This window comes from Schistocerca americana, chromosome X (assembly GCF_021461395.2).
Source record: "Schistocerca americana isolate TAMUIC-IGC-003095 chromosome X, iqSchAmer2.1, whole genome shotgun sequence".
Taxonomy (NCBI): Eukaryota; Metazoa; Arthropoda; class Insecta; order Orthoptera; family Acrididae; genus Schistocerca; species Schistocerca americana.
Genome location: NC_060130.1, coordinates 90291288 through 90314598, shown reverse-complemented (window position 1 = coordinate 90314598; position 23311 = coordinate 90291288). Strand labels below are relative to the sequence as shown.

Genomic DNA, 23311 nt, shown 5'->3' with positions numbered 1-23311 from the left:
GGTTGATGAACTCATCAGGGAAAATCGTCAGATAACACAACACAGCTGTCAGGTAAGTGTGACATATCATGAGAGCATGTAGAGGTCATCATTAGAGATGTGTGATACAGAAAACTGAGTGCACTGTGGGTGCCTCAAACGTTCACCCCTGACATGAAACAGAGAAGACTGGGCATCTGTGTTCATTGTCATCGATCATCCTCCATACAGTCTTCACTTGGCCACGTCCAATTTTCATCTGTTTCCAAAACTTAAAGACCTCCTTTGAGGACTTCACTTTGACAGTGATGAAGTGATGTATCAGAGGCGAGCCTGTGGCTCCATCAACAAAGTAAAACATTATACAGTGACGATACCAACAAAGTGGTCTCCTGGGAGAAATGTGTTTGTCACCAAGGTGATTATGTTGTGGACATGAAGAATAAATATGTAGAATGTTAACAAAGCTTGTTTTATTCAAACAGCTTTAAACGTTTCCACACAAAAAATTGGAGGCATTATTTTTTAGCTTGACCTTGTAATAAGCGGTAGCAAAGGGGATTTAGCTCATGACAAATTCTTACAGAAATATTGCAAGGAAAGCAGGTTCGCAAATTTATGAGGAGAAAATTGAGTATATGGTCATCAGCAAGGCACACAATGATGGTACCACATAGGCAGTTGATAAAGTAACTTTTAAAAGAATACACATATTTAGGAAGCATTAATAGCGTTCAGAATAGAACCGAAACTGATTTTAAACAAGGACTGCAGCAACAAAAAGAGCATATTTTTGATTGCGAGACACGTTGCGCAGTAGAGCAGTTTCGAGAAGTTTTAAAACTGGGTTACACCAGAGTGTAATTGTTCCAGCAGCTGTATACGGTTCTGAACCACTTACATTAGGGAAAGCAGATGGACAATAACTGATAGTCTTCGAGAGAAAGATATTAAGGAAAACATTTTCCCCAAGAGTGACACCCAGTCGCGGAAATGGACATAAAAAAAACAGGAACTGGCAGATCTATACTCACAATCTGAAAATGTCCAACGGATGAAGAAAAGAAGATTGATGTGGACAGGACACCTAATTAGAACAGAAGAGGAAAGAATACCACAATTAGCATTCTCTGGATTTGTGGAAGACAGAACGGGCTGAGGAATGCCACAAATAAGATGGAAAATGATATCAACAGGGATATAGAGACGATGGGCCTCGTAAAGCAGACAGGAAATGTAAATAATTGATGGAGGAATGTAGACAACACACTTGGCCCCCAGGCCAAAGCGACAAATAAGAACAAGAGGAATGGTTAATACACCACCTCAAGTTACGGCAGTAGTCCCCACCGAGTCAACATAGGACAAAATTTACAAGTCATCAGATCAAAAGTCACGAAAACACCACACTCTACGTTTACTTGGAAACAAATATAATTTATTGGCTTCAGTTATCTCTCGCCAAGTCCGTATCTTTTATCAAACGCGTATCCCCAGGTACCTATCTGCTTCACGCACTGCTACAAAGGTAGTGGTGACTACCACGCAACGAGCCCGGTTCCGGGTTGGAGATTTTCTCCGCTCGTGGACTGGGTGTTGCGTTGTCCTCATCATCACCGACACGCAAGTCGCCCAATGCGTCGTCACCTGAAATAACACTTGCAACTCGCCGGCCGAATTTTCCCAGTTGCTGCCTCCTGGCAAACAATGCCACAGATCTTTTCATTTACTTTTACTGCTACGAGGCTTCTTCCTAAAAATCACGTACACAGTCACTAAACCGCAACACTCGTCTAGAAAACTTGAAAATGACTAATTATAATTCTATGGCAATGTCCAGGACAGCACTTGTGAATTCTTCTAGGTGTTTTGTTCTGAGAAAATAACATTGTGGATCATAGAGGATCACCAACTCCCGACTTGAGGAATGTTAAACACCTGTAAACGACACCTCTGACCCAGAGGGCTTAGGACTTGCCTTCTATACCGAGGAATACTGCCTGCAGACTCCTCTTTCCTGCAAGTTGCCAACAGCTTCCCGAAACTGTCTTAATAATTAAGCATCACCGCCTAAGCACCAGAATGCAGACATTTCTTACTCCCACAAATAGCACTTCTTCGGAAAGTGTTGCGTACAAAGTCACTAGTCTGCAACCTAGTCCAGTAGGCTACAACCACAAACCACTTCAGACGGATTAAGGGAAGACTAACCCTTCAGCTCCAGGCTGGACAAAATCCCCCTTCCACTGGATGCTGACGATCCCATGGCATGGCCATAAATGATATTTTACAACTCTTTTCGTATAAATAGTGAATTACTGCTTAACAGGTCTCTCCAATCTTTTGTATGCTCTGGATTGTACACTAAAGGCGACTCTGTCAATGACTGCTCATGGCGAGAGACTCGTAACAGTATCCCAGAATGTAGTCTCCATTGCTTTCAACACAGACAGCCGTAATCAGTATTTGACGACAACAATAATAATAATAATGGCGTGTGACGAGGGCCTCCCGTCGGGTAGACCGCTCCCCAGGAGTCTTTCGATTTGACGCCACTTCGGCGACTTGTGCGTCGATGGGGATGAAATGATGATGATGATTAGGACAACACAATACCCAGTCCCTGAGCGGAGAAAATCTCCGACCCAGCCGGGAATCGAACCCGAGCCCTTAGGATTGACAGTCTTCGCGCTGACCACTCACCTACCGGGGGCGGACGTTGACGACAACGAACCAAAATGATTCCATATCGAGGAACTGTGTTAGAATTCTGTATTTAACTTTTATTTCTATATCCTGTCACCAATTTCAGAGGCATTGATTCTGCAGTCTCCTATTGTCAAACTTTTAACTAAATAGCTATGCAATGCCCTTGGTGTCCCTTCATTTGGTCCTTTCCGCTTAGATTTCCCTCTCTGAAGTCGGTTTATCAGGGGAGAAGGACTGAAAGTGTCCAGTTCGTGATTAGCAGACTGTGCGCCGTTACTTTGGCGACCTACCGAGTGAAAGTATTCGAAACAATGTTGACTATCTGTCGTATCAGGGCATATAACAGTGAGGTCCCAGTGATGCTCTCATTTCCCTACTCTTCGTACCATGTCATTCCATACTCAGGCATAGCAACACTACAATACACAGGCATGCATAACATTGTCAGACGACACAGTTACACAGCTGACACGTAGTTCGCAGATGGCAGAAGCGTTTTCGCCAGTATCTGCCTCCTAAGACCCTCTCCATAACAGTCATTGAATACGACACTGACATCTGACTTTTACTATTAGATCTAGTTTGAAACTGACAAGGAATTCCACTTCTGGTTTCTACTTTCGATTCTAGTGGTGTGCTAACTCCAGATACATTCTCCTTTGTGCAGATTTCATTTACATTGACCAAATTCGTGTAGATATAGGATATGTAGATGGAGTGTAGCAATACATCGTGCGACCTGTTAAAGAATCTCTGTTCACTCTCAGGGATTGCCCTCATCTTTCGCTTCGGGCTGCCTTTCTCGTTGAGTGTTTCGAAGATTTTATCTTTTCCTAGTCTCTGCAATATTACATGCGGACATCAACGTAATAAAAAAGCAAGATAAAGCTCATGTTATGCACAGTTTCCTTTGTGGTCAATACGTCTTTCATCGGTAGATATATTCATAAATAGTATACAAAGAATGTACTTTCATAGATATTGACAGCCGCTTACTAAAGACACGGTAAAGTGTATTTAAGTAAAGGATGACAATAATGTGTGTTCCAGTGTAGTAATCCTGTGCCACATATGAATCATTAAACTATGTAACGAAAACAAGAAGCTATATTAGTAGAAGATTCACGTAATCCTTCCTTGCTGCCCACTGACGATACTGCCATTCTCAAAGTAAAACTGTTTTGATTTTATTGCAAACACAAACGTTACACGTTTTGTCACACAGTCTTTCAAGAGAAGATGGCATCTTACTTTTTATTGTGACTGGACCATGGTTCTGAGGCAAAATTGTAAAATAAGAACAATAGTCGCTAGAAATAATGGAAAAAAGTAACATTAACGCAGATAAAGACCTTAGATTTCTTGATAGAGATAACGAATCTCACGTGTTAAGTTAGGCACTACCTCAGAACACGAGTTGAAAATGCTGCTGCCCAATAGGAGAAGAAGACTGGTGTTTCATCAAACTTGTCATTTTTCTTATATTTGCTAAAGCTGTAGCATATGTTAATGCAACCCAGCAACAACACAGATCCATGTTGTAGACAGGTTGGCCATTTCCAAAACAACGTAGTCTCTAATGACTTTTCTGTCGACAGGTCATTAAACGATCATATTTACTACCTGCGGGAGGCTTTAGAGCAGGCGTGTCAAACCCGCGGTCGCACGCGGCCCAAGCGAGAACCAACGCGATACAAAAAAAGAACCGTTTATGTAAAGATACGATAAACAAAATTTTACTACCGCGACCCATCCCCTTCTCTCTCTCTTTTTCTTCTCTTTTCTTCCCCTGATGGTTTTGAAAATCCGTAGCAGGAGGCAACATCTCCCGAAAAAGTGCTATAAGTGGAAGCAACAAATCACGAATGAAAATGACTGCATTCTTCAGCTTCTGAGGTTGAGTGACTGAAAAGCATGGCAGCCATTATGGGCTGTAGTAGGCAAGTCTTGTAGCCTACCCTTTGGATCCGAGTTGGTTTTTCGAAGTACAAGTCCAAAGTAGGTAGTCAGTCATCCTTAGTGATCAATCAAGTTACTTTTCCAATAGGAAAGGCCTGCAAGAATCCGAAAGTGCGTTCCTGTGCACGATCGTGGAACTGTAATTGAGGCATTTTCGGTTTTGCGGGTGAGTGGTGCAGTTTAGTGATAGAGTACGTGCTGGGGACTGATGGCCTCAGATGTTAAGTCCCATAGTGCTCAGAGCCATTTGAGCCATTTGAGTATGTGCTCGGTAGATAGAGGCCTCATATCTGAATGTGGATCCAGTAGGCAGCTGCAGGTGATATATTCAATTAAAACGATGGCACTGGCGAGGCTTCACTGAAGGCAATAAAATTCCATTTGTTTCTCTAGAAACTCCTTGTGTAATGTTTTTCCGCGTCTTTTGACCAAAAGACTTTGAAATATATTCCTGTATTGTTGTTGCGGAGGCTATCAAAATGGTTCAAATGGCTCTGAGCACTATGGGACTCAACATCTGAGGTCATCAGTCCCCTAGAACTTAGAACTACTTAAACCTAACTAACCTAAGGACATCACACACATCCATGCCCGAGGCAGGATTCGAACCTGCGACCGTAGCGGTCACGCGGTTCCACACTGAAGCGCTTAGAACCGCACGGCCACACCGGCCGGCGCGGAGGTTATCGGTGGAAGTTGTAGTTGTAGCTGCAGGCGGTGTATGAACTGTTAGCAGGGTACATTTTCCAGTCTTTTGGTTGAATCTCAGTAGCTTTCCGAAAGTAGTTACATTGATAAAGAACATTAGTCACTTAGGAGTAATGAAAATTTTAACCCCTGTCTCGCCGGTCAAAGCAAGGACGGCGATCCGTTATTAAACGTTTTCGGGTAAATCTGTGAAGCAGTACGTCGTGTAACTTGTTTTAAAGGCCACACACAGCTAAGAGTGAGACGATTCTGGCCGCGTCAGCGAGTGGAACTTTTCACGACGCCACAGAACCATTGAGAACAGACGAAAGGAAAGTTTTACATGAAACGTCGTATTCTGTTGTGTAAATCACATATTGGTGGCAACTTTGAGCAACTCGTGTAACATCATTTTGTCATAAGGAAGCCTGTGTGAGATGTCACCAAAAATTTTACCTGGAATTTGAATGTTTCGCCCAGTCAGTGGTACTAACATCTGCCGCTAGGCGTCTCTAGTTATGTCTTTCAACTGCCAATCTGCCAAGTGGGCGTCGTCGTGAGTGCATCGGTGTGAACGTTATTACTGATTCCTTTGCACACTGTCCCACTGTGCGTGCGCATTTCTAAATTTCGGACTTGAACGAAGAAAGAATCTGCATTAAGTTTTGTTAAAAGCTCTACAAAACTGCAGCTTAAACCTACTCCATTTTGAGAGATGCTTCTGATGAGCAAAATTTCAGCCGAGCAATCACCTCCGTGTTCAGTAAGGTCTTCGAGACCATCCTCTCTCACCGTATTCACCGCTACATTACCCAGCACCACCTCCTTCCCCTTACCCAGTGTGGCTTCCGGCCTTCCTTCTCAGCTGACGACCAGCTCCTTAACCTTACCAATATTCTTTCCCTCCATCTTAACTCTCGTCACTCTACTGTCTTTGTTTCCCTTGACCTCCAGAACGCCTACAACCGTGTCTGGCATCCTGGGCTCCTCTTCAAACTCCAGACCTATGCAATCCTCATCAACTTCGTCCATCTCATTGCCTCCTTCCTCTCCCATCGTCCCTCCTATGTGACTACCCACAATTCCCACTCCCGTACTTTCTATCTCTCTGCCGGCGTGCCCCAAGGCTCCGTCCTTTTTCCTCTCCTCTATCTCCTGTATGCTGCTGATATGCCCAAACCTCCCATGCCTGCCCATCTCCTCCAATTTGCTGATGACATCGCCTTCCTAGCCCTATATCCTACCTTTCAACGGTCCCAATGTACCCTCCATCATAGGCCGATCATCATAGGCCGCACCACCCGCTCTCTCCGTCTCCATGATTTCTACCTTACCATTTATGGCTGTCCTATCCACCTCACTCCTACCCTCAAACACCTTGGCCTCACCCTCGACCACCACGTCACCTGGACTCCCCATCTCCTTACCATCCAACGAAAAGCTCACAACAGGCTCCGCCTCCTGAAACTCCTGTCCGGCCAGATATGGGGTCTGCATCCTTCCACCATCCATCACATCTACAAATCCTTGATGCACCCCATCCTCTGTTATACCAGCATTGCTTGGATTTGTACCCCTCCCAGGTTCTATAAATCACTCCAAATCCTCGAACGCCATGCACTCTGCCTCACCATCCACATCTGCCTTCCGCATCCGCCTTCTGTCCCCCACGTGCATCCTCTACAACCTCATCCCCTTTTCCCATGTTCTCCTTTTCCTTGAACACATCTGCACACTATATATTGTCTGCCGCCTTGATCCCCCTCACCCCCTGGTGTCTCCTTTCCTCTCCACTCCACAGCCCTTTGCCGCGCCTTTACCATATCCCACCCTCTCTCCATCTCCACACCCTCCACCTCCTTTCCCAACCCAATTTCCACCATCTACCCCCTCCCCGCCCCCTGGATGATGAGCTTCACCCTGACATCTACCCTTCCTACCAAATCTAACCCCCTCTTCCTCCTGCTTCCTCCTCAGGTTCCCTCTCCTCCCCCTACCTTTTCCCTTTTCCTGAGTGGCTTTCCCTTCCTCCTCCCCTCCCTGTCTTGTGCTCCTGTTCAATGTCTATGCGCTCCCTCCTGCCTTGTCTTCCCTCTTCCTCTCCTGCCCCATCTGTCTCCTGCCTCCTGGTGCACCCGCCGACGCCCCCTGCTCATTTCATCCCGCCCCCTCCCCTGCTGCACCTTGCTCTCCCCTCCTTTCCCATCCTCTCAGGCCTCTCTCCCTTGGCTGGTCCCACCTGGCAGTTTTATTCTTCATTGTGTGTGCTCCAAATGGGTTTACAGTGTGTTGTTCTGGAGTGTTTTTAATACTGTGGCCAACTTTTAACCTGTGTGTGTGTTTATGTCGACTTTTTTAACTGTTCCCCCATGAACGTCTCCATGCCAGAGTATTTTTAACTCCATTATCTCTCCTTACTCTGCTTTATGTCCCCATTTTTTATCACCTTATATGTAACATTTTATTCTTGTATTATTTGTTATATCACTTGGCTGAAGAGTGGTGGATTGTGCCACTGACAGCCTTCCCCTGTCCATATGGGGCAGGGGAATTAAATCACAATAAAGAAAAAAAAGCTGAGGAAGAACATTTGAGTCGTTTAAGCAATTTAAAGGAACAACCATAATCGTCCACAACTCTGGGAACGATCACGAAAATGTGTGAAGTGATCCACGAAGACAGAAGGCAGACAATCCGTGATGTTTGTGAAACATGCGACATGTTGATGCATACTAGCTGACGAATTGAACACGAAATGAATTGCAGAGAAGTTCGTTCAGGATCATTGGGTTCAAGTGTATGCTGAATTTCAAACAGCAGTTTGAAATCATCCAAATTTCCTGTCCAGGATCTTCGCAGTCTACAGTCAGCCACCCAGGTGGGAGGAGCAATCAGCAGTAGCAGCGCCAGCAGTTGGTGTTGGTACACAGCCTTTAGCTGAGTTCAATGCCTTTTTTTAACTAGCTTCTGACATGAAGTAAATGTTGTCTGTTTTTACTGATTGACTAATGTTAATTTACGTTAAAGCTTGCGTATTTATTTCGTTCAGCTTTCGTGAAAGCCAAGTTTGTAGTGTAGCTTCAGACTGCCATTTGTGCTAGCATAGTGTAACGCACTTTGAATTTGCCACAGTTGCGACCAGTAACTTACTAGTAAATCTATGGTCACGGTCAGTCACCCAGGTGGGAAGAGCGTCCAGCAGTGACAGTCCCAGCTATTTGTGTTAGTGAACAGCATTTAATTTAGTTCAGTACCTTTTTTTTAAAAAAAAAGAAAAAGAAACGAGCATTTGACTAGACGTGAAGTTTATCTGTGTTTTTGTCTGATTTATTAGTGTTTATTTGCATTTACATTCCGTATTTATTTCCTGCAGTAGCTTTAGTGAGACTGGGTCTCTAGTAACAAGTCACTGTTGAAACATCTGTTGTCAGCACAGAAAATTAATCCGCATATTTTACGATCGTAGGCTTTAGTGAGAACCCTACAGAACAGATTTTTGTGTTTATTTATTCTTCTCATTTATATTTTGTGTACATTCCAACTTCAGTAGTGCCACAGTTGGGTATTTGTCTCTGTTTTTTCTCTGTTAGTACAGACTGCTTTGTTTGTATTTTTTGAGATTTAATACAGTTTTTTACACAGTGTGATATGGATAAGGACTGTGCTTTCTATGTACGGACACAAGGGGAACTGGCCATTGTCCGTAAACAGCTGGAAGCTGCATTGTCCATTGTCAGCAAGCTTCTGGTTGCTGCTCAAAGCTGCGCGACATCAGGGCACCCGAGACGAGACCTGCAACATCTTTGGTGCTGATAGAACCCCGTGGTGACCTCGTTGTTGCTGCAACTCCGATTCGTAACATCTGGAATGTATACCGCAGAGACAGGCTGGACAGTGAAGGGGGAGGCGTGTTTATAGCGATAAGAACTGCAATAGTATCGAAGGAAATTGACGGTGATCCGAAATGTGAAATGATTTGGGTGAAGGTCACGGTTAAAGCAGGCTCAGACATGGTAATTGGATGTCTCTATAGGCCACCTGGCTCAGCAGCTGTTGTGGCTGAGCACCTGAAGGATAATTTGGAAAATATTTCGAGTATATTTCCCCACCATGTTATAGTTCTCGGTGGAGATTTTAATTTGCCGGATATAGACTGGGAGGCTCAAACGTTCATAACGGGTGGCAGGGACAAAGAATCCAGTGAAATTTTTTTAAGTGCTTTATCTGAAAACTACCTTGAGCAGTTAAACAGAGAACCGACTCGTGGCGATAACATGTTAGACCTTCTGGTGACAAACAGACCCGAACTATTTGAAACAGTTAACGCAGAACAGGGAATCAGCGATCATAAAGCGGTTACGGCATCGATGATTTCAGCCGTAAATAGAAATATTAAAAAAGGTAGGAAGATTTTTCTGTTTAGCAAAAGTGACAAAAAGCAGATTACAGAGTACCTGACGGCTCAACACAAAAGTTTTGTCTCAAGTACAGATAGTGTTGAGGATCAGTGGACAAAGTTCAAAACCATCGTACAATATGCGTTAGATGAGTATGTGCCAAGCAAGATCGTAAGAGATGGAAAAGAGCCACCGTGGTACAACAACCGAGTTAGAAAACTGCTGCGGAAGCAAAGGGAACTTCAGAGCAAACATAAACATAGCCAAAGCCTTGCAGACAAACAAAAATTACAAGAAGCGAAATGTAGTGTGAGGAGGGCTATGCGAGAGGTGTTCAATGAATTCGAAAGTAAAGTTCTATGTACTGACTTGGCAGAAAATCCTAAGTTTGGTCTTATGTCAAAGCGGTAGGTGGATCAAAACAAAATGTCCAGACACTCTGTGACCAAAATGGTACTGAAACAGAGGATGACAGACTAAAGGCCGAAATACTAAATGTGTTTTTCCAAAGCTGTTTCACAGAGGAAGACTGCACTGTACTTCCTTCTCTAGATTGTCGTACAGATGACCGAGTTGAAATAAGTAGTTCTCGTAACATGCAAAGATCAGCACATTCCTCAAACTGGGGAACTATCAAGAATGGGGTTCCACAAGGGTCAGTCTTGGGTCCTTTGTTGTTCTTATTATATATTAATGACTTGCCATTCTATATTCATGAAGAGGCAAAGTTAGTTCTCTTTGCTGATGATACAAGTATAGTAATCACACCTGACAAACAAGAATTAACTGATGAAATTGTCAATACTGTCTTTCAGAAAATTACTAAGTGGTTCCTTGTAAACGGACTCTCACTGAATTTTGATAAGACACAGTACATACAGTTCCGTACAGGGAATGGTATGACGCCATTAATAAATATAGACCTTAATCAGAAGCATATAGCTAAGGTAGAATATTCCAAATTTTTAGGTGTGTCCATTGATGAGAGATTAAATTGGAAGAAACACATTGATGATCTGCTGAAACGTTTGAGTTCAGCTACTTATGCAATAAGGGTCATTGCAAATTTTGGTGATAAACATCTTAGTAAATTAGCTTACTACGCCTATTTTCACTCATTGCTTTCATATGGCATCATATTTTGGGGGAATTCATCACTGAGGAATAAAGTATTTATTGCACAAAAGCGTGTAATCAGAATAATAGCTGGAGTCCACCCAAGATCATCCTGCAGCCATTTATTTAAGGATCTAAGGATATTCACAGTAGCTTCTCAGTATATATACTCTCTTATGAAATTTGTTATTAACAACCTAACCCAATTCAAAAGTAATAGCAGTGTGCATAACTACAATACTAGGAGAAAAGATGATCTTCACTATTCAAGATTAAATCTAACTTTGGCACAGAAAGGGGTGAATTATACTGGCACTAAAGTCTTTGGTCACTTACCAAATAGTATCAAAAGTCTGACAGATAACCAACAAGTATTTAAGAAGAAATTAAAAGAATTTCTGAATGACAACTCCTCCTACTCCATAGAGGAATTTTTAGATATAAATTAAGAAAAAAAAATAAAAAAAAAATTTTAAAAAAAATTTAAAAACACAAAAAATAAAGTTGTTATATTAACTTAAGTATGTTGTTAAATTAACCTAATTATGTCATGTATTGGAAAATTCGACTCGTTCCACATCATTACGGAATATCGTATTCATGATCCATGGAACTAGTATCAATCTAATCTAATCTGACAAAATGGTAGATATCGAAATAGACGACAGAGGGATAGAGAAACAACTAAAATCGCTCAAAAGAGGAAAGGCCGCTGGACCTGATGGGATACCAGTTCGATTTTACACAGAGTACGCGAAGGAACTTGCCCCCTTCTTGCAGCGGTGTACCGTAGGTCTCTAGAAGAGCGTAGTGTTTCAAAGGATTGGAAAAGGGCACAGGTCATCCCCGTTTTCAAGAAGGGACGTCGAACAGATGTGCAGAACTGTAGACCTATATCTCTAACGTCGATCAGTTGTAGAATTTTGGAACACGTATTGTGTTCGAGTTTCTGGAGATTAGAAATCTACTCTGTAGGAATCAGCATGGGTTTCGAAAAAGACGGTCATGTGAAACCCAGCTCGCGCTATTCGTCCACGAGACTCAGAGGGCCAAAGACACGGGTTCCCAGGCAGATGCCGTGTTTCTTGACTTCCGCAAGGCGTTCGATACAGTTCCCCACAGTCGTTTAATGAACAAAATAAGAGCATATGGACTATCAGACCAATTGTGTGATTGGATTGAGGAGTTCCTAGATAACAGGACGCAGCATGTCATTCTCAATGGAGAGAAGTCTTCCGAAGTAAGAGTGATTTCAGGTGTGCCGCAGGGGAGTGTCATAGGACCGTTGCTATTCACAATATACATAAATGACCTGGTGGATGACATCGGAAGTTCACTGAGGCTTTTTGCAAATGATGCTGTGGTGTATCGAGAGGTTGTAACAATGTAAAATTGTACTGAAATGCAGGAGGATCTGCAGCGAATTGACGCATGGTGCAGGAAATGGCAATTGAATCTCAATGTAGACAAGTGTAATGTGCTGCGAGTACATAGAAAGATAGATCCTTTATCATTTAGCTACAAAATAGCAGGTCAGCAACTGGAAGCAGTTAATACCATAAATTATCTGGGAGTACGCATTAGGAGTGATTTAAAATGGAATGATCATATAATGTTGATCGTCGGTAAAGCAGATGCCAGACTGAGATTCATTGGAAGAATCCTAAGGAAATGCAATCTGAAAACAAAGGAAGTAGGCTACAGTACAGTTGTTCGCCCACTGCTTGAATACTGCTCACCGGTGTGGGATCCATACCAGATAGGGTTGACAGAAGAGACAGAGAAAATCCAACGGAGAGCAGCGCCCTTCGTTACAGGATCATCTAGTAATCGCGAAAGCGTTACAGAGATGATAGATAAACTCCAGTGGAAGACTCTGCAAGAGAGACGCTCAGTAGCTCGATACGGGCTTTTTTTGAAGTTTCGAGAACATACTTTCACCGAGGAGTCAAGCAGTATATTGCTCCCTCCTATGTATATCCCGCGAAGAGACCATGAGGATAAAATCAGAGAGATTAGAGCCCACACAGAAGCATACCGACAATCCTTCTTTCCACGAACAATACGAGACTGGAATAGAAGGGAGAACCGATAGAGGTACTCAGGGTACCCTCCGCCACACACCGTCAGGTGGCTTGCGGAGTATGGATGTAGATGTAGATGACCTGTCTGTTTCATTCAAGAGTGAGTGGCGAGCAATGGTTAGTTCGCACGTCTCTGGGCGGAAGGTGAAAGTGGGAACTTGTTGCATGGCTGGCTCCTTACACCTCGGCTACTTGTACGAGGTGCTACTCGGTCTCGATAATACTTCTGAGCCAGTGTCCACTTGGTACATTGGGTGGTCTCGTTCAAGAAGTGGACGAGACTCTGCCAGCAGCTATCAAGTGCACTGGCAGCAACCGGATGCAAACTGTGGCTCATGTAGGCGCGTATGGTGCCTACCACTTGGGTTCTGAGGCTATCCTCAGTTCCTAGAGGTGGATGGCTGATGTGGCGAAGACAGCTAGCACTGCATGCAGGATGCAGGCTAAGCTCACTATTTGTAGCATTGTACTCAGGGTCAGTCACTGCCATCTGGTTTGGAGCATTGTGGAAGTCTAAACCAGAAGCTAAGACGATTTGCGATGGTATTAGACGCCAGTTTTTCGACCTTTGCAATTGCAATTGGGTGGAGAGCTGTAGGGCTCCCCTTGGTGTGCTGTACATGCAGGAAGCGGCTGCTGTGGCAGCGGAGTACATATGATGTTCATATGGGGGTTCTTAAGGTTAGAGGAACACCCCCCCCCCCCCCTTAGTATCAGAGATAAATTGCCTGTCAAAATCGAAGATACTTTACTGTCAGAGAAAGCTCATTCCTGCAGATCGGAAACAGAAGAGGTTAATATTGTATTATTAAACTGCAGGAGCATCCATGGTAAGCGCCCAGCATTGGTATCGCTTAGTGAAGTTATAATGTCCAGATAATATTAGGAACAGAAAATTAGTTGGAACTGTAAGTGAATAGCAACGAAATCGTAAATTCAGATAGAAATATTTGTCTCAAAGACAGGTTAGTTGTCAGTGGTGGTGGAATATTTATTGCAGTAAACAATTCGATAATATCTAGCAAGGTTAGCAGGGATTCAAGGTGTGAATTAACCGAGGTGAAGTTGAGCATCAAATGTGGGTCAAAAATGCTAATCAGATGCTTTCATAGACCACCTGCATCAGGAGCTGTAGTGGTAGAGTGCCTCACAGAGGACGTGAAGAATTTTTTGTATAAGTTTCCTGATCATACTGTTATAATAGTGTGTGAATTCAACTTGCCAGCTACAGATTGGGAGTGTTGTGCACCAAGGGGGCCGTCGTTTGGCATTTACTGCCGTGATCTATAGCTTATGAGCAGCCGCTCGACCATGAAATCCACGTTTTCTCACCTCCCGCCTAACTGTCATAGCACTTGCAGTGTATCCTGACGCAGTTTGGTATTCCTGTGTGATGGTCTGGATAGATGTCTGCCTGTTGCACATCACGACCCTCTCCAACTGTCGGCGGTCTCTGTCAGTCAACAGACGAGGTCAGGTCGACCAGTACGCTTTTGTGCTGTACGTGTTTTCACTTCACTATCACATCGGAAACGGTGGAGCTAGGGATGTTTAGGAGTGTGGGAATTTCGCGTACAGACGTATGACACAACTGACACCCAATCACATGAGTACGTTCAAAGTCCGTGAGTTCAACGGAGCGCCCCATTCTGCTCTGTCACGATGTCTACTGACTACTGAGGTCACTGATGTGGAGTACTTGTCAGTAGGTGGCAGCACAATGCACCTAATATGAAAAACGTATGTTTTTGAGGGTGTCTGGATACTTTTGATCACATAGTGTAGCAACGCCAGAAGCCAGTAATGGATTGCAGAAGGACCTACAAGAGGACTGAAGAATGGAACAGAGACTGGCAGTTGACTCTGAACCTAAATAAATGTAGCATAGTGTGCATACATACGAAAGGTAATCACTACTGTAAGACTACACTATTGGTGACAAATTGCTAGAAACAGTAACTACTGTAATATATTTAGGAGCTTCTATCTGGAGCCACCCTAAGTGGAATGACTGCATAAAAGAATAGTAAGAAAAGCAGATACCAGACTAAGAGTCATAGGTAGAATCTTAAGTAAATATAATCTACATCTACATCGATACTCTGCGATATACCGTACAATGAGTGGCGGAGGGTATCCTGTACCACTACTAACCATTTCCTTTTCTGTTCTACTCGCGAACAGAGTGAGAGGAAAACGACTATCTATATGCCTCCACATGAACGCCAATTTCTCGTATCTTATCTTCGTGGCCCTTACCCACATTGTATGTTGGCGGCAGTAGAATCGTTCGGCAATCAACTTCAAATGCCAGTTCTCTAAATCTCTCAATATTGTTTCTCGAAAACAATGTCGCCTCCCCATCAGGTATTCCCCTTCGAGTTCCCGAAGGATCTCCGTAACATTTACATGTTGTTTGAACCTACAAGTAACAAATCTAGCAGCCCACCTCTCAATTGCTTCAATGTCTCCCTTCAGTTCGACCTGGTACGGCTTTCTAACACTCGAGAAATACTCAAGAATAGGTCACACCAGCGTCCTATATGCGGTCCCTGTTCCAGCGTAACGACAAGCGCCAGCACGAAGATGAGGAACCCGAGAGCAGAGAAGGATGTGAGACGGCGTCAGCCCATAGCACGCCGACTAGGACCGCACCACGACAGGAGCGGCCTCTAGCCGAAGAGAATATAACCGCCGCTCCTGCAAGCCTCGGCCAGACAGTAGAAGATGGACACTAGTAGACTCGGACTAGAACAGCTGTTACTTGTGATCCATATCCATTACTTGCATGGACATCCTATATAGCGAAAGACATTGATTATCTGCATGTCACCAACATCTTGTGACACGACATTGTAAACTAAAGTTAAGCATTGTCAATCTACAACCGGTTGCTGTGAACGAGCGGTTCTAGGTGCTTCAGTCCGGAACCGCGCTGCTTCTACGGTCGCAGGTTCGAATCCTGTCTCGGGCATGGATGTATGTGATGTCCTTAGGTTAGTTAGGTTTAAGAAGTTCTACGTCTAGGGGACTGATGACCTCAGATGTTAAGTCCCATAGGGCTTAGAGCCATTTGAACCTTTTTTTCTGTCAATCTACTTTATTGTAATAAAAACCATTAATGTGATTTGCTTGAATGTTGTATAGCTATCCGAGAAAGCAACATCCTTTAGGCACCCTATAAGAGACGAGTGGACAGGACCACACAGTCTCCTTTAAAGGTGAACCACTTTTTCGCAAGATGCTCCCAATAACCCCAAGTCGACCATTCGCATTCCCTACAACAGTTCTCTCACGCTCGTTCCATTTCATGTTGCTTTGCAGCGTGATGCCCAGATATTTAAAAGACTTGATTGTGTCAAGCAGAACACTGGTACTACTGTATCAGAGCGTTACAGGTTTGTTCTTCCTACTCATCCTCGTTAACTTACATTTTTCCACATTTAGAGCTAGCCGCCAGTCATCACACCGACTAGAAATTTTGTCTAAATCGTCTTGTATCTTCCTACAGTCACTCAATTTCGACACCTTACCGTACACCACAACATCATCAGCAAACCGCAAATTGCTGCTCACAGTGGGTCCGCTAAATCATTTATGTATAAAGAGAACAACAGCAGTCGTATCACACTTCCGTTGGGCACTCCTGACAATACCCTTGTCTCTGATGAACGCTCTCTGTCGAGGACGACATACTGGGTTCTATTACTGAAGAAGTCTTCGAGCCACTCACAATCTGTGAACCTATTCCATATGCTCATACCTTCCTTAATAGCCTTCAATGGGGCTCCGTGTCAAACGCCTTCGGAAATCTAGAAATATGGCAACTACCTATTGCCCTTCAGCCGCGCGGGATTAGCCGAGCGGTCTTAGGCGCTGCAGTCATGGACTGTGCGGCTGATCCCGGCGGAGGTTCGAGTCCTCCCTCGGGTGTGTGTGTGTTTGTCCTTCGGATAATTTAGGTTAAGTAGTGTGTAAGCTTAGGGACTAATGACCTTAGCAGTTAAGTCCCATAAGATTTCACACACATTTGAACATTTGTTGCCCTTCGTCGATACTTCGCAGTATATCATGTGGGAAAAGTGCAAGCTTTGTTTAGCATTAGCGATGCTTTCTGAAACCCTGCTGATCCGGGGGCATAAACTTCTCAGTCTGAAGATAATTTGTTATATTCGAACTGAGAACGTTTTCAAGGATTCGGCAGCAAACCGAAGTTAGTGATATTGGTCAGTAATTTTGCGGGTTCGTCATTTTACGCTTCTTATATATTTGAGTCACCATTGCTTTTTTCCAGTCTCTCGGGACTTTGCGCAGGGCGAGAGATTCACGACAAATGCAATCTAATGCATCCACTAAAGAAGTAGCTCACAGAGCGCTTGTTCGACCGGCTCTCGAGTATTGTTCATCAATCTGGGACCCGTATCAGTACGACTGACAAAAGAGGTAGAGAAGATTCTACGAAGAGTGTCACATTTCATCACGGAATCGTTCAGACCGCGTGAGAGTGTTACAGAGCCCCAGTGGCAGGCGCCTTGTAGCGTCACGAAGAGGTTTACTGTCGAAATTTAGAGACAATACTTGACGGAAAGAGTCGGACAACATAGTATTTTCTCCTACATACGCCTCGCAAAAATGACCACAACGAAAAAATTTGAGAAATTAGAACAAATACAGAGCTTGACCGACAATTTTTCCCACTCGCCATTCGCGAATGGAACAAGGACGGGGCACCATTTATTTAGTGTACAGAAGTACCCTCCGCTACACACCGTCAGACGGTTTGCGGAGTATTGATGTAGACGATGTAGACTGCAGACGAATCGTGGGTGTACGGTTATCACCCTGAAAGAAAGCAGCAGTAAAGCAGTGTCCCAAGTTAGCAGCAACATCGAGTTAGTGCTAACGATTTTTTGTTGACAGTCGTGGAATGTCCCACGAGGAATTTATTGTGTGTGGTTAGTAAGTCAAAGGGAAGTTCTACTGTGAAGTTTTGAGGAGATCGATGGAAGATTCTAGACACAAATGATCAGTGAGAACGCACCTACACACACCTCACTCATTGTGCGGCAATTCCTGGCAAGAAATAACATTACGACAGTCCCTCACACACACTTGGATTTCTTTCTCTTCTCTAAAATGAAACTGAAGTGGAAAAAGCGGCGTTTAATCTTCGTAGAATTGATCCGAGCAGAACCGCAACTAATTTTGAGCACGATTCATACGGCAGACGGCCGACAGTGGGAAGATCTCTCGAAGCTTTGTATACGAGCACGACGGGACTACTTTGGTGTCGGCAGATATTAAGATGCTAGGTACGTTTCTGATTTTGGGTAGCAGCTGATGTATTAGGGTAAGAAAGGTGAGGGTGCAGTACCGGCGCTGGGGCTGGGCAGCTTCTGGCGGACGAGGGCGACGGCGGCGCGGATGTCCGCCTCCGACGTGACGTCCAGCTGCAGCACGTGCAGCCGCCCGGACGCCTCCTCGCGCAGCTTCTGCCCCACGGAGTCGTTCGCGTTCGTGAAGCCGGCAAAGACCGTGAATCCCTGCGAACACACACAACACACACTGCACATCTCCGTCATTACCTAAGGAAATAACCACACCAGGCAAAAAAATTAGTCACCCGCAGAAGACATCGCGCTAATACTGCCTCTGGCATTGATAATGCCTTAAGTTGAGCGAGGAACATAGACCACAAGTTCCTTTGGGCGTGCCGTGTCATTAACAATTAGATCCTGTGGAAATACCGAGTTGCGAGGGTATCGAGAGTATCGTGACAACCTGCGTCTCATTCCAGAGTACCGTTACCCGAGATGGCGGCGATGACGTCATCCGAGATAGTGGCGATGACGTCATTCGAGATGGCGGATTTTGGCGGGAAGTTTGAATTTTGGCGCGAAAGTGCCATGCCCCCCCTCCCCCACAAAAAAGGCAGGAAGTTCAAATTCCAACAGGATAATGCACCACACAACAGTTATCTATACTAATCTAGGAAAATCGCGGGAAAATAGCTCACTTGGCCTACTTACACTAACCTAAGTCATCCGACTGCCACTTCTTCCTATAAACTGCCGCCAAGTTTGAATTTTGGCGGTAAACAAAAGTCAATTTGCATTTATCTACTAAGCTAAGAAAACGGCGGGAAAGAAAAGACACTTGGACTAACCTCAGTCACCCGACCGCCACCCCCTCCTAAGGATTCCTGGAAAAAGGACTTGGACATAAGTCTTTATTTAATCAATTTCCAGCAGATGTGTTCGCAACTGGTTTCAGAGCCCAACTAGCTCAGTTCATATCGTCACCACCAGAGGGTGCTACCCTGACATCGGGTGATGACGCAAATACCGTTATTCAAAATGGCTGCATACATTTTCTTCCCCACGTGCTCTAGGACACACAGCCACTGCACGGTCCTCTTAGCGTAACCCAAGATCATTTGCTCTCTCTCTCTCTCTCTGTCTCTATCTCTCTCTCTCTCTCTTTCTCTCTCCTTCGTGCGTGTTCATAACAGCATACGCATCGCATCAGCAGCCCGCGAGCGAGTGACCGCTGACGCCACAGCCTCCAGTCTCCACCTTCATACTCACGCTGGAGATAGTCTTCTGTAAATATCCTAACTAAAGTAACACTCAAATTGCCTGTCTAAAGTATCAATTAGCTAAGTACTTAATTCCATTTCAATTTTAACCATATTCGATAACTGAATGTACCGTTTTGATATTCAATCATCAAATGAGAAGTTCTATATTTTCCCACTAGGAGCGCAGTGGTCCTTCATGACCTAGAACCTCCCACCCCTAGAATGCTGCTCTTCTATTGGCTACTGCATTAGTCATGTGATTCGACTTCATAGACCTTAGGACTTGGAATCAATTTTCGCAAATGCCACACCCACCTGGACTTGGAATGAAATAGTTAAAGTCTCCACCACGATCCTCAGCCGACCGCCACATCACCCTACCAGCTCATTTTGTCGGGCTAACGTGCATTAACGTGTTCTAACGTACATAATGCATGATGTAATCAAGATGGTGGGGCGAAATGGCGGGAAAACGACTCTCTCTATTATGGACATAAGTTTTTATTTTGCAGTCAATGTCTCCACCACGAGATCTAGACTCCCACTGACCTAGAGTAAGGAAGGACTGCACTCTATTTAATTTGGAACGTTTTATTTAGGGATGGAGTATATTTATCACACTGACGCAAAACACTCGCCATCTTGTGCTTGGGGTCACAATACACAGTCTGCAGACACGCAAAAAACTCCTAATTTACCCAGATAATTTAAGTACAGACATTCACACTCCTCCTAAATAATTCAGTGCAGTTATGTGTAGGCACACTCAGTACTGCTAAACTGTCCAAATAACGCATAGCACAGCCTACAGACCTGCTCGCAAAATAATGCAACCAACGTACGCAGACACCACCCCCTGTCCACTACAGCACGTAGGAGGCTACAGACAGCCCCGCCAAGTGACGAGGCCGTCAGCTGTCAAACTACACACAGGTGCCCTCAGGCAAGAGGCGGCCACATCCCTATCGTACTTGACACCTGAGAAATTCCTCTCGGAATACTTAATCACATTGGCGACGTTGATGACGCGATCGGACGGGAGAGAAGACCTATTTGCAGAGCGCAGACGCTCCAAGGGCGAGCGCGAGAGGTTTCGTCACTACCCTCGCTCTAACTGTGGTCCGGCGAAGACGTTACAGAAATCCATTCCACAATAGCACAAGATGGTTTCTCCATAGAGCTTCTAATGGACCATGTGTGACGTTTGGCTGACGATTCGCTGCACATAGCTACTTACCACCGCAAGCGCATCTAGCAACATTCTCAATGCTATACTGAAGCCACATTTCTATCTAAAATAATAACCAACTCCAAATCTAGTAAATTGCATAGTCCCCCAGAAATACTTAACGTGCCCTTTTGTAGCAGTTTTCGTGTTGTCTCAGCTTGTGTGCACGTAAATTCTGGGCCTAACAGAAACTCTTTACGAAAATAACGCACAATAACGTCGAATGCAGTCTTCTTCGCGCACCTAACCTGATACCCACTCCATCACATGCTACCCATCCTACTCTCAACATACGCAAATGTTCTCACAGCTATGTAGAGGCTCCTATATCGCAGCAAAAAGGATGCCGCCGGTATCCAAGCACCATCCACCTCTTCTTTCTCGGACTTTCAGCACTAAAATTATTTTGCACAGATCGCTAAGGTGCATTGACAGTTAAACCCGTAAACATGTCTATAGGTCATCAAATACATACCAGACTCACAAGGATAATGGAAGCCAGGAACATATCTACAAGTCTAACTACAATTAAATATTACCATTGCTGCTACAGTCTGACACCGATCGTTGTACAGTCAATGTCTCCTCTTGAGGGCTATGCCTCTGGAACCAATATCACTATATATATCGCACATAATTTTCCATATAAAAAAATCTTTGTCCGTTTGCGATGTACTGAATCTTTACATCCCTCAAGATAGGACACACAGTCAGCCTCTCTAGTCATACCACAACATAAACCACACTAACTTTACAATGCAATATATACACATTTTACACAACATAAGCCACAGTAATTTTACAATGCAATATATACACATGCAGTTACCTTTTATATCATTACAGCACCCAAAAAAATTATCATATGCCTACACTTACACAGACTTTATGTCACCACGCTCCTCAGTCCTAGGGAAGCATGGTCCACCTTTTCTTCCTTTCTAAAGATGTGACATTCAGCCGCAATAAACTATTTAAAAAAAAAATGGCTCTGAGCACTATGGGACTTAACTACTGAGGTCATCAGTCCCCTAGAACTTAGAACTACTTAAACCTAACTAACCTAAGGACATCACACACATCCATGCCCGAGGCAGGATTCGAACCTGCGACCGTAGCGGTCACGCGGTTCCAAACTGGCGCGCTTAGAACCGCACGGCCACACCGGCCGGCAATAAACTATTTTACACTGACTGTCATATTGCACCGACAACTAAACCTCGCATTTGCTGTACATATCGTCAAATACGTAAAAACACCTACTCAATAACACTGTCCTCCCACTGGTGCCAGGAGCTGGAATATTAGTGCATGAAACCGATCTCCTACTCAGCAATATATCAACGCATACCGTGTCAATGTAGTAAACATACAATTCCTATTCTACGCCATACAAAATTACCCGTTTTACATCAGAAAGCCCTCAATCAATCGAAGTCTTTCTCAGAACTGATGTGCAAAGTCATGCTCATTCCCCCCTCAGTACAAACGTGCTACTCTTTCTGGTCTGGACCTGCCTGCTCGTTTGCGTTTCTACACCAATCTCCAGACTCTGGGATTACAAGAGCACAAGTATTTTTCTCATAACATTACACCATTTTTGCGGTACTTCTCTATATCAAGCACACAGCAGTAACCTAGCTATCGCTAGCGCAACATTATCGCGAAGATGTAGACTGGAAATTATTTCTCTACAAACCCGATCATTCGCTAGGTTGAGCATGCTCTAGACCACTGAGTAACTAGAAACAAACAAATGAAAAATCATATTTCCACCTACGAATACCAATCTCACTGATCTAACAGATTCCAAAACATCCATATAATTTACAAGCCAGCTAAGGTCTTTCCCATGTCTAGGGAACAGGCAAACGTGTCTTCCACATGCCAGATGCACACACCACAATCGATCTTCTCTCAACTAAATAAATATGTGAAATGTGCATAAGCAGTCAACCAAACAATTTACATGGGAGCGAGTAAAAGTCCAGCACAAATGCACTTCGATACACAATCTTCTCAAATTTCCACTTGATCACCAAAGTTGCTCAACACATACTAAGTATTAGTTCGTTATTCAATCGTCTAGAAATGTCACAGTTAACTCAGATACATTCTTACAATCCAACAGGGCTCTGCATTCAGACATCTGCTGCTGTTAATGGGGAACATGAATGATCTCCCCCCCCCCCCCCCCCCCCCAGACCATGCATACACTGAATTCTGAATTATTCCTGAAAACCTGTCACATATATCTTTTATCATTATACTTAAATGTTATGACCAAGTCTCAATTGAACGGCATTCAACAATGGGCAAAATATCGGAAATACACCCTGCTGTCGGCAGTAGCTCTGGAAATAGAAATATCTGTACCTGCCTTACAACTGGACATACTCTTCCCTTTGCTATCACAGTACTCCAAGTCAAATCTATACCATCCTTACGAGTGGAAATAGTCATTTCCATTCCACAAACACATACATTATAAACCTGATGTTCAAATGCTAACATATCAATCACACATCACTACTACTAAGTATAATACTTCATCAATTACTCATTGCCTATG

The 23311-nt window shown here is 44.0% G+C and overlaps 1 protein-coding gene across 1 annotated transcript in view; it reads right to left on the bottom strand.

The window, feature by feature from the left end:
* Positions 1-23311, bottom strand: part of LOC124555005 (D-beta-hydroxybutyrate dehydrogenase, mitochondrial-like) — a 298706-nt gene that overhangs the window by 48730 nt on the left and 226665 nt on the right. The window contains exon 3 of the mRNA XM_047128748.1: positions 18306-18474. Coding sequence (XP_046984704.1) covers positions 18306-18474 — 169 coding nt within the window. The remainder of the gene's footprint in view (positions 1-18305; positions 18475-23311) is intronic.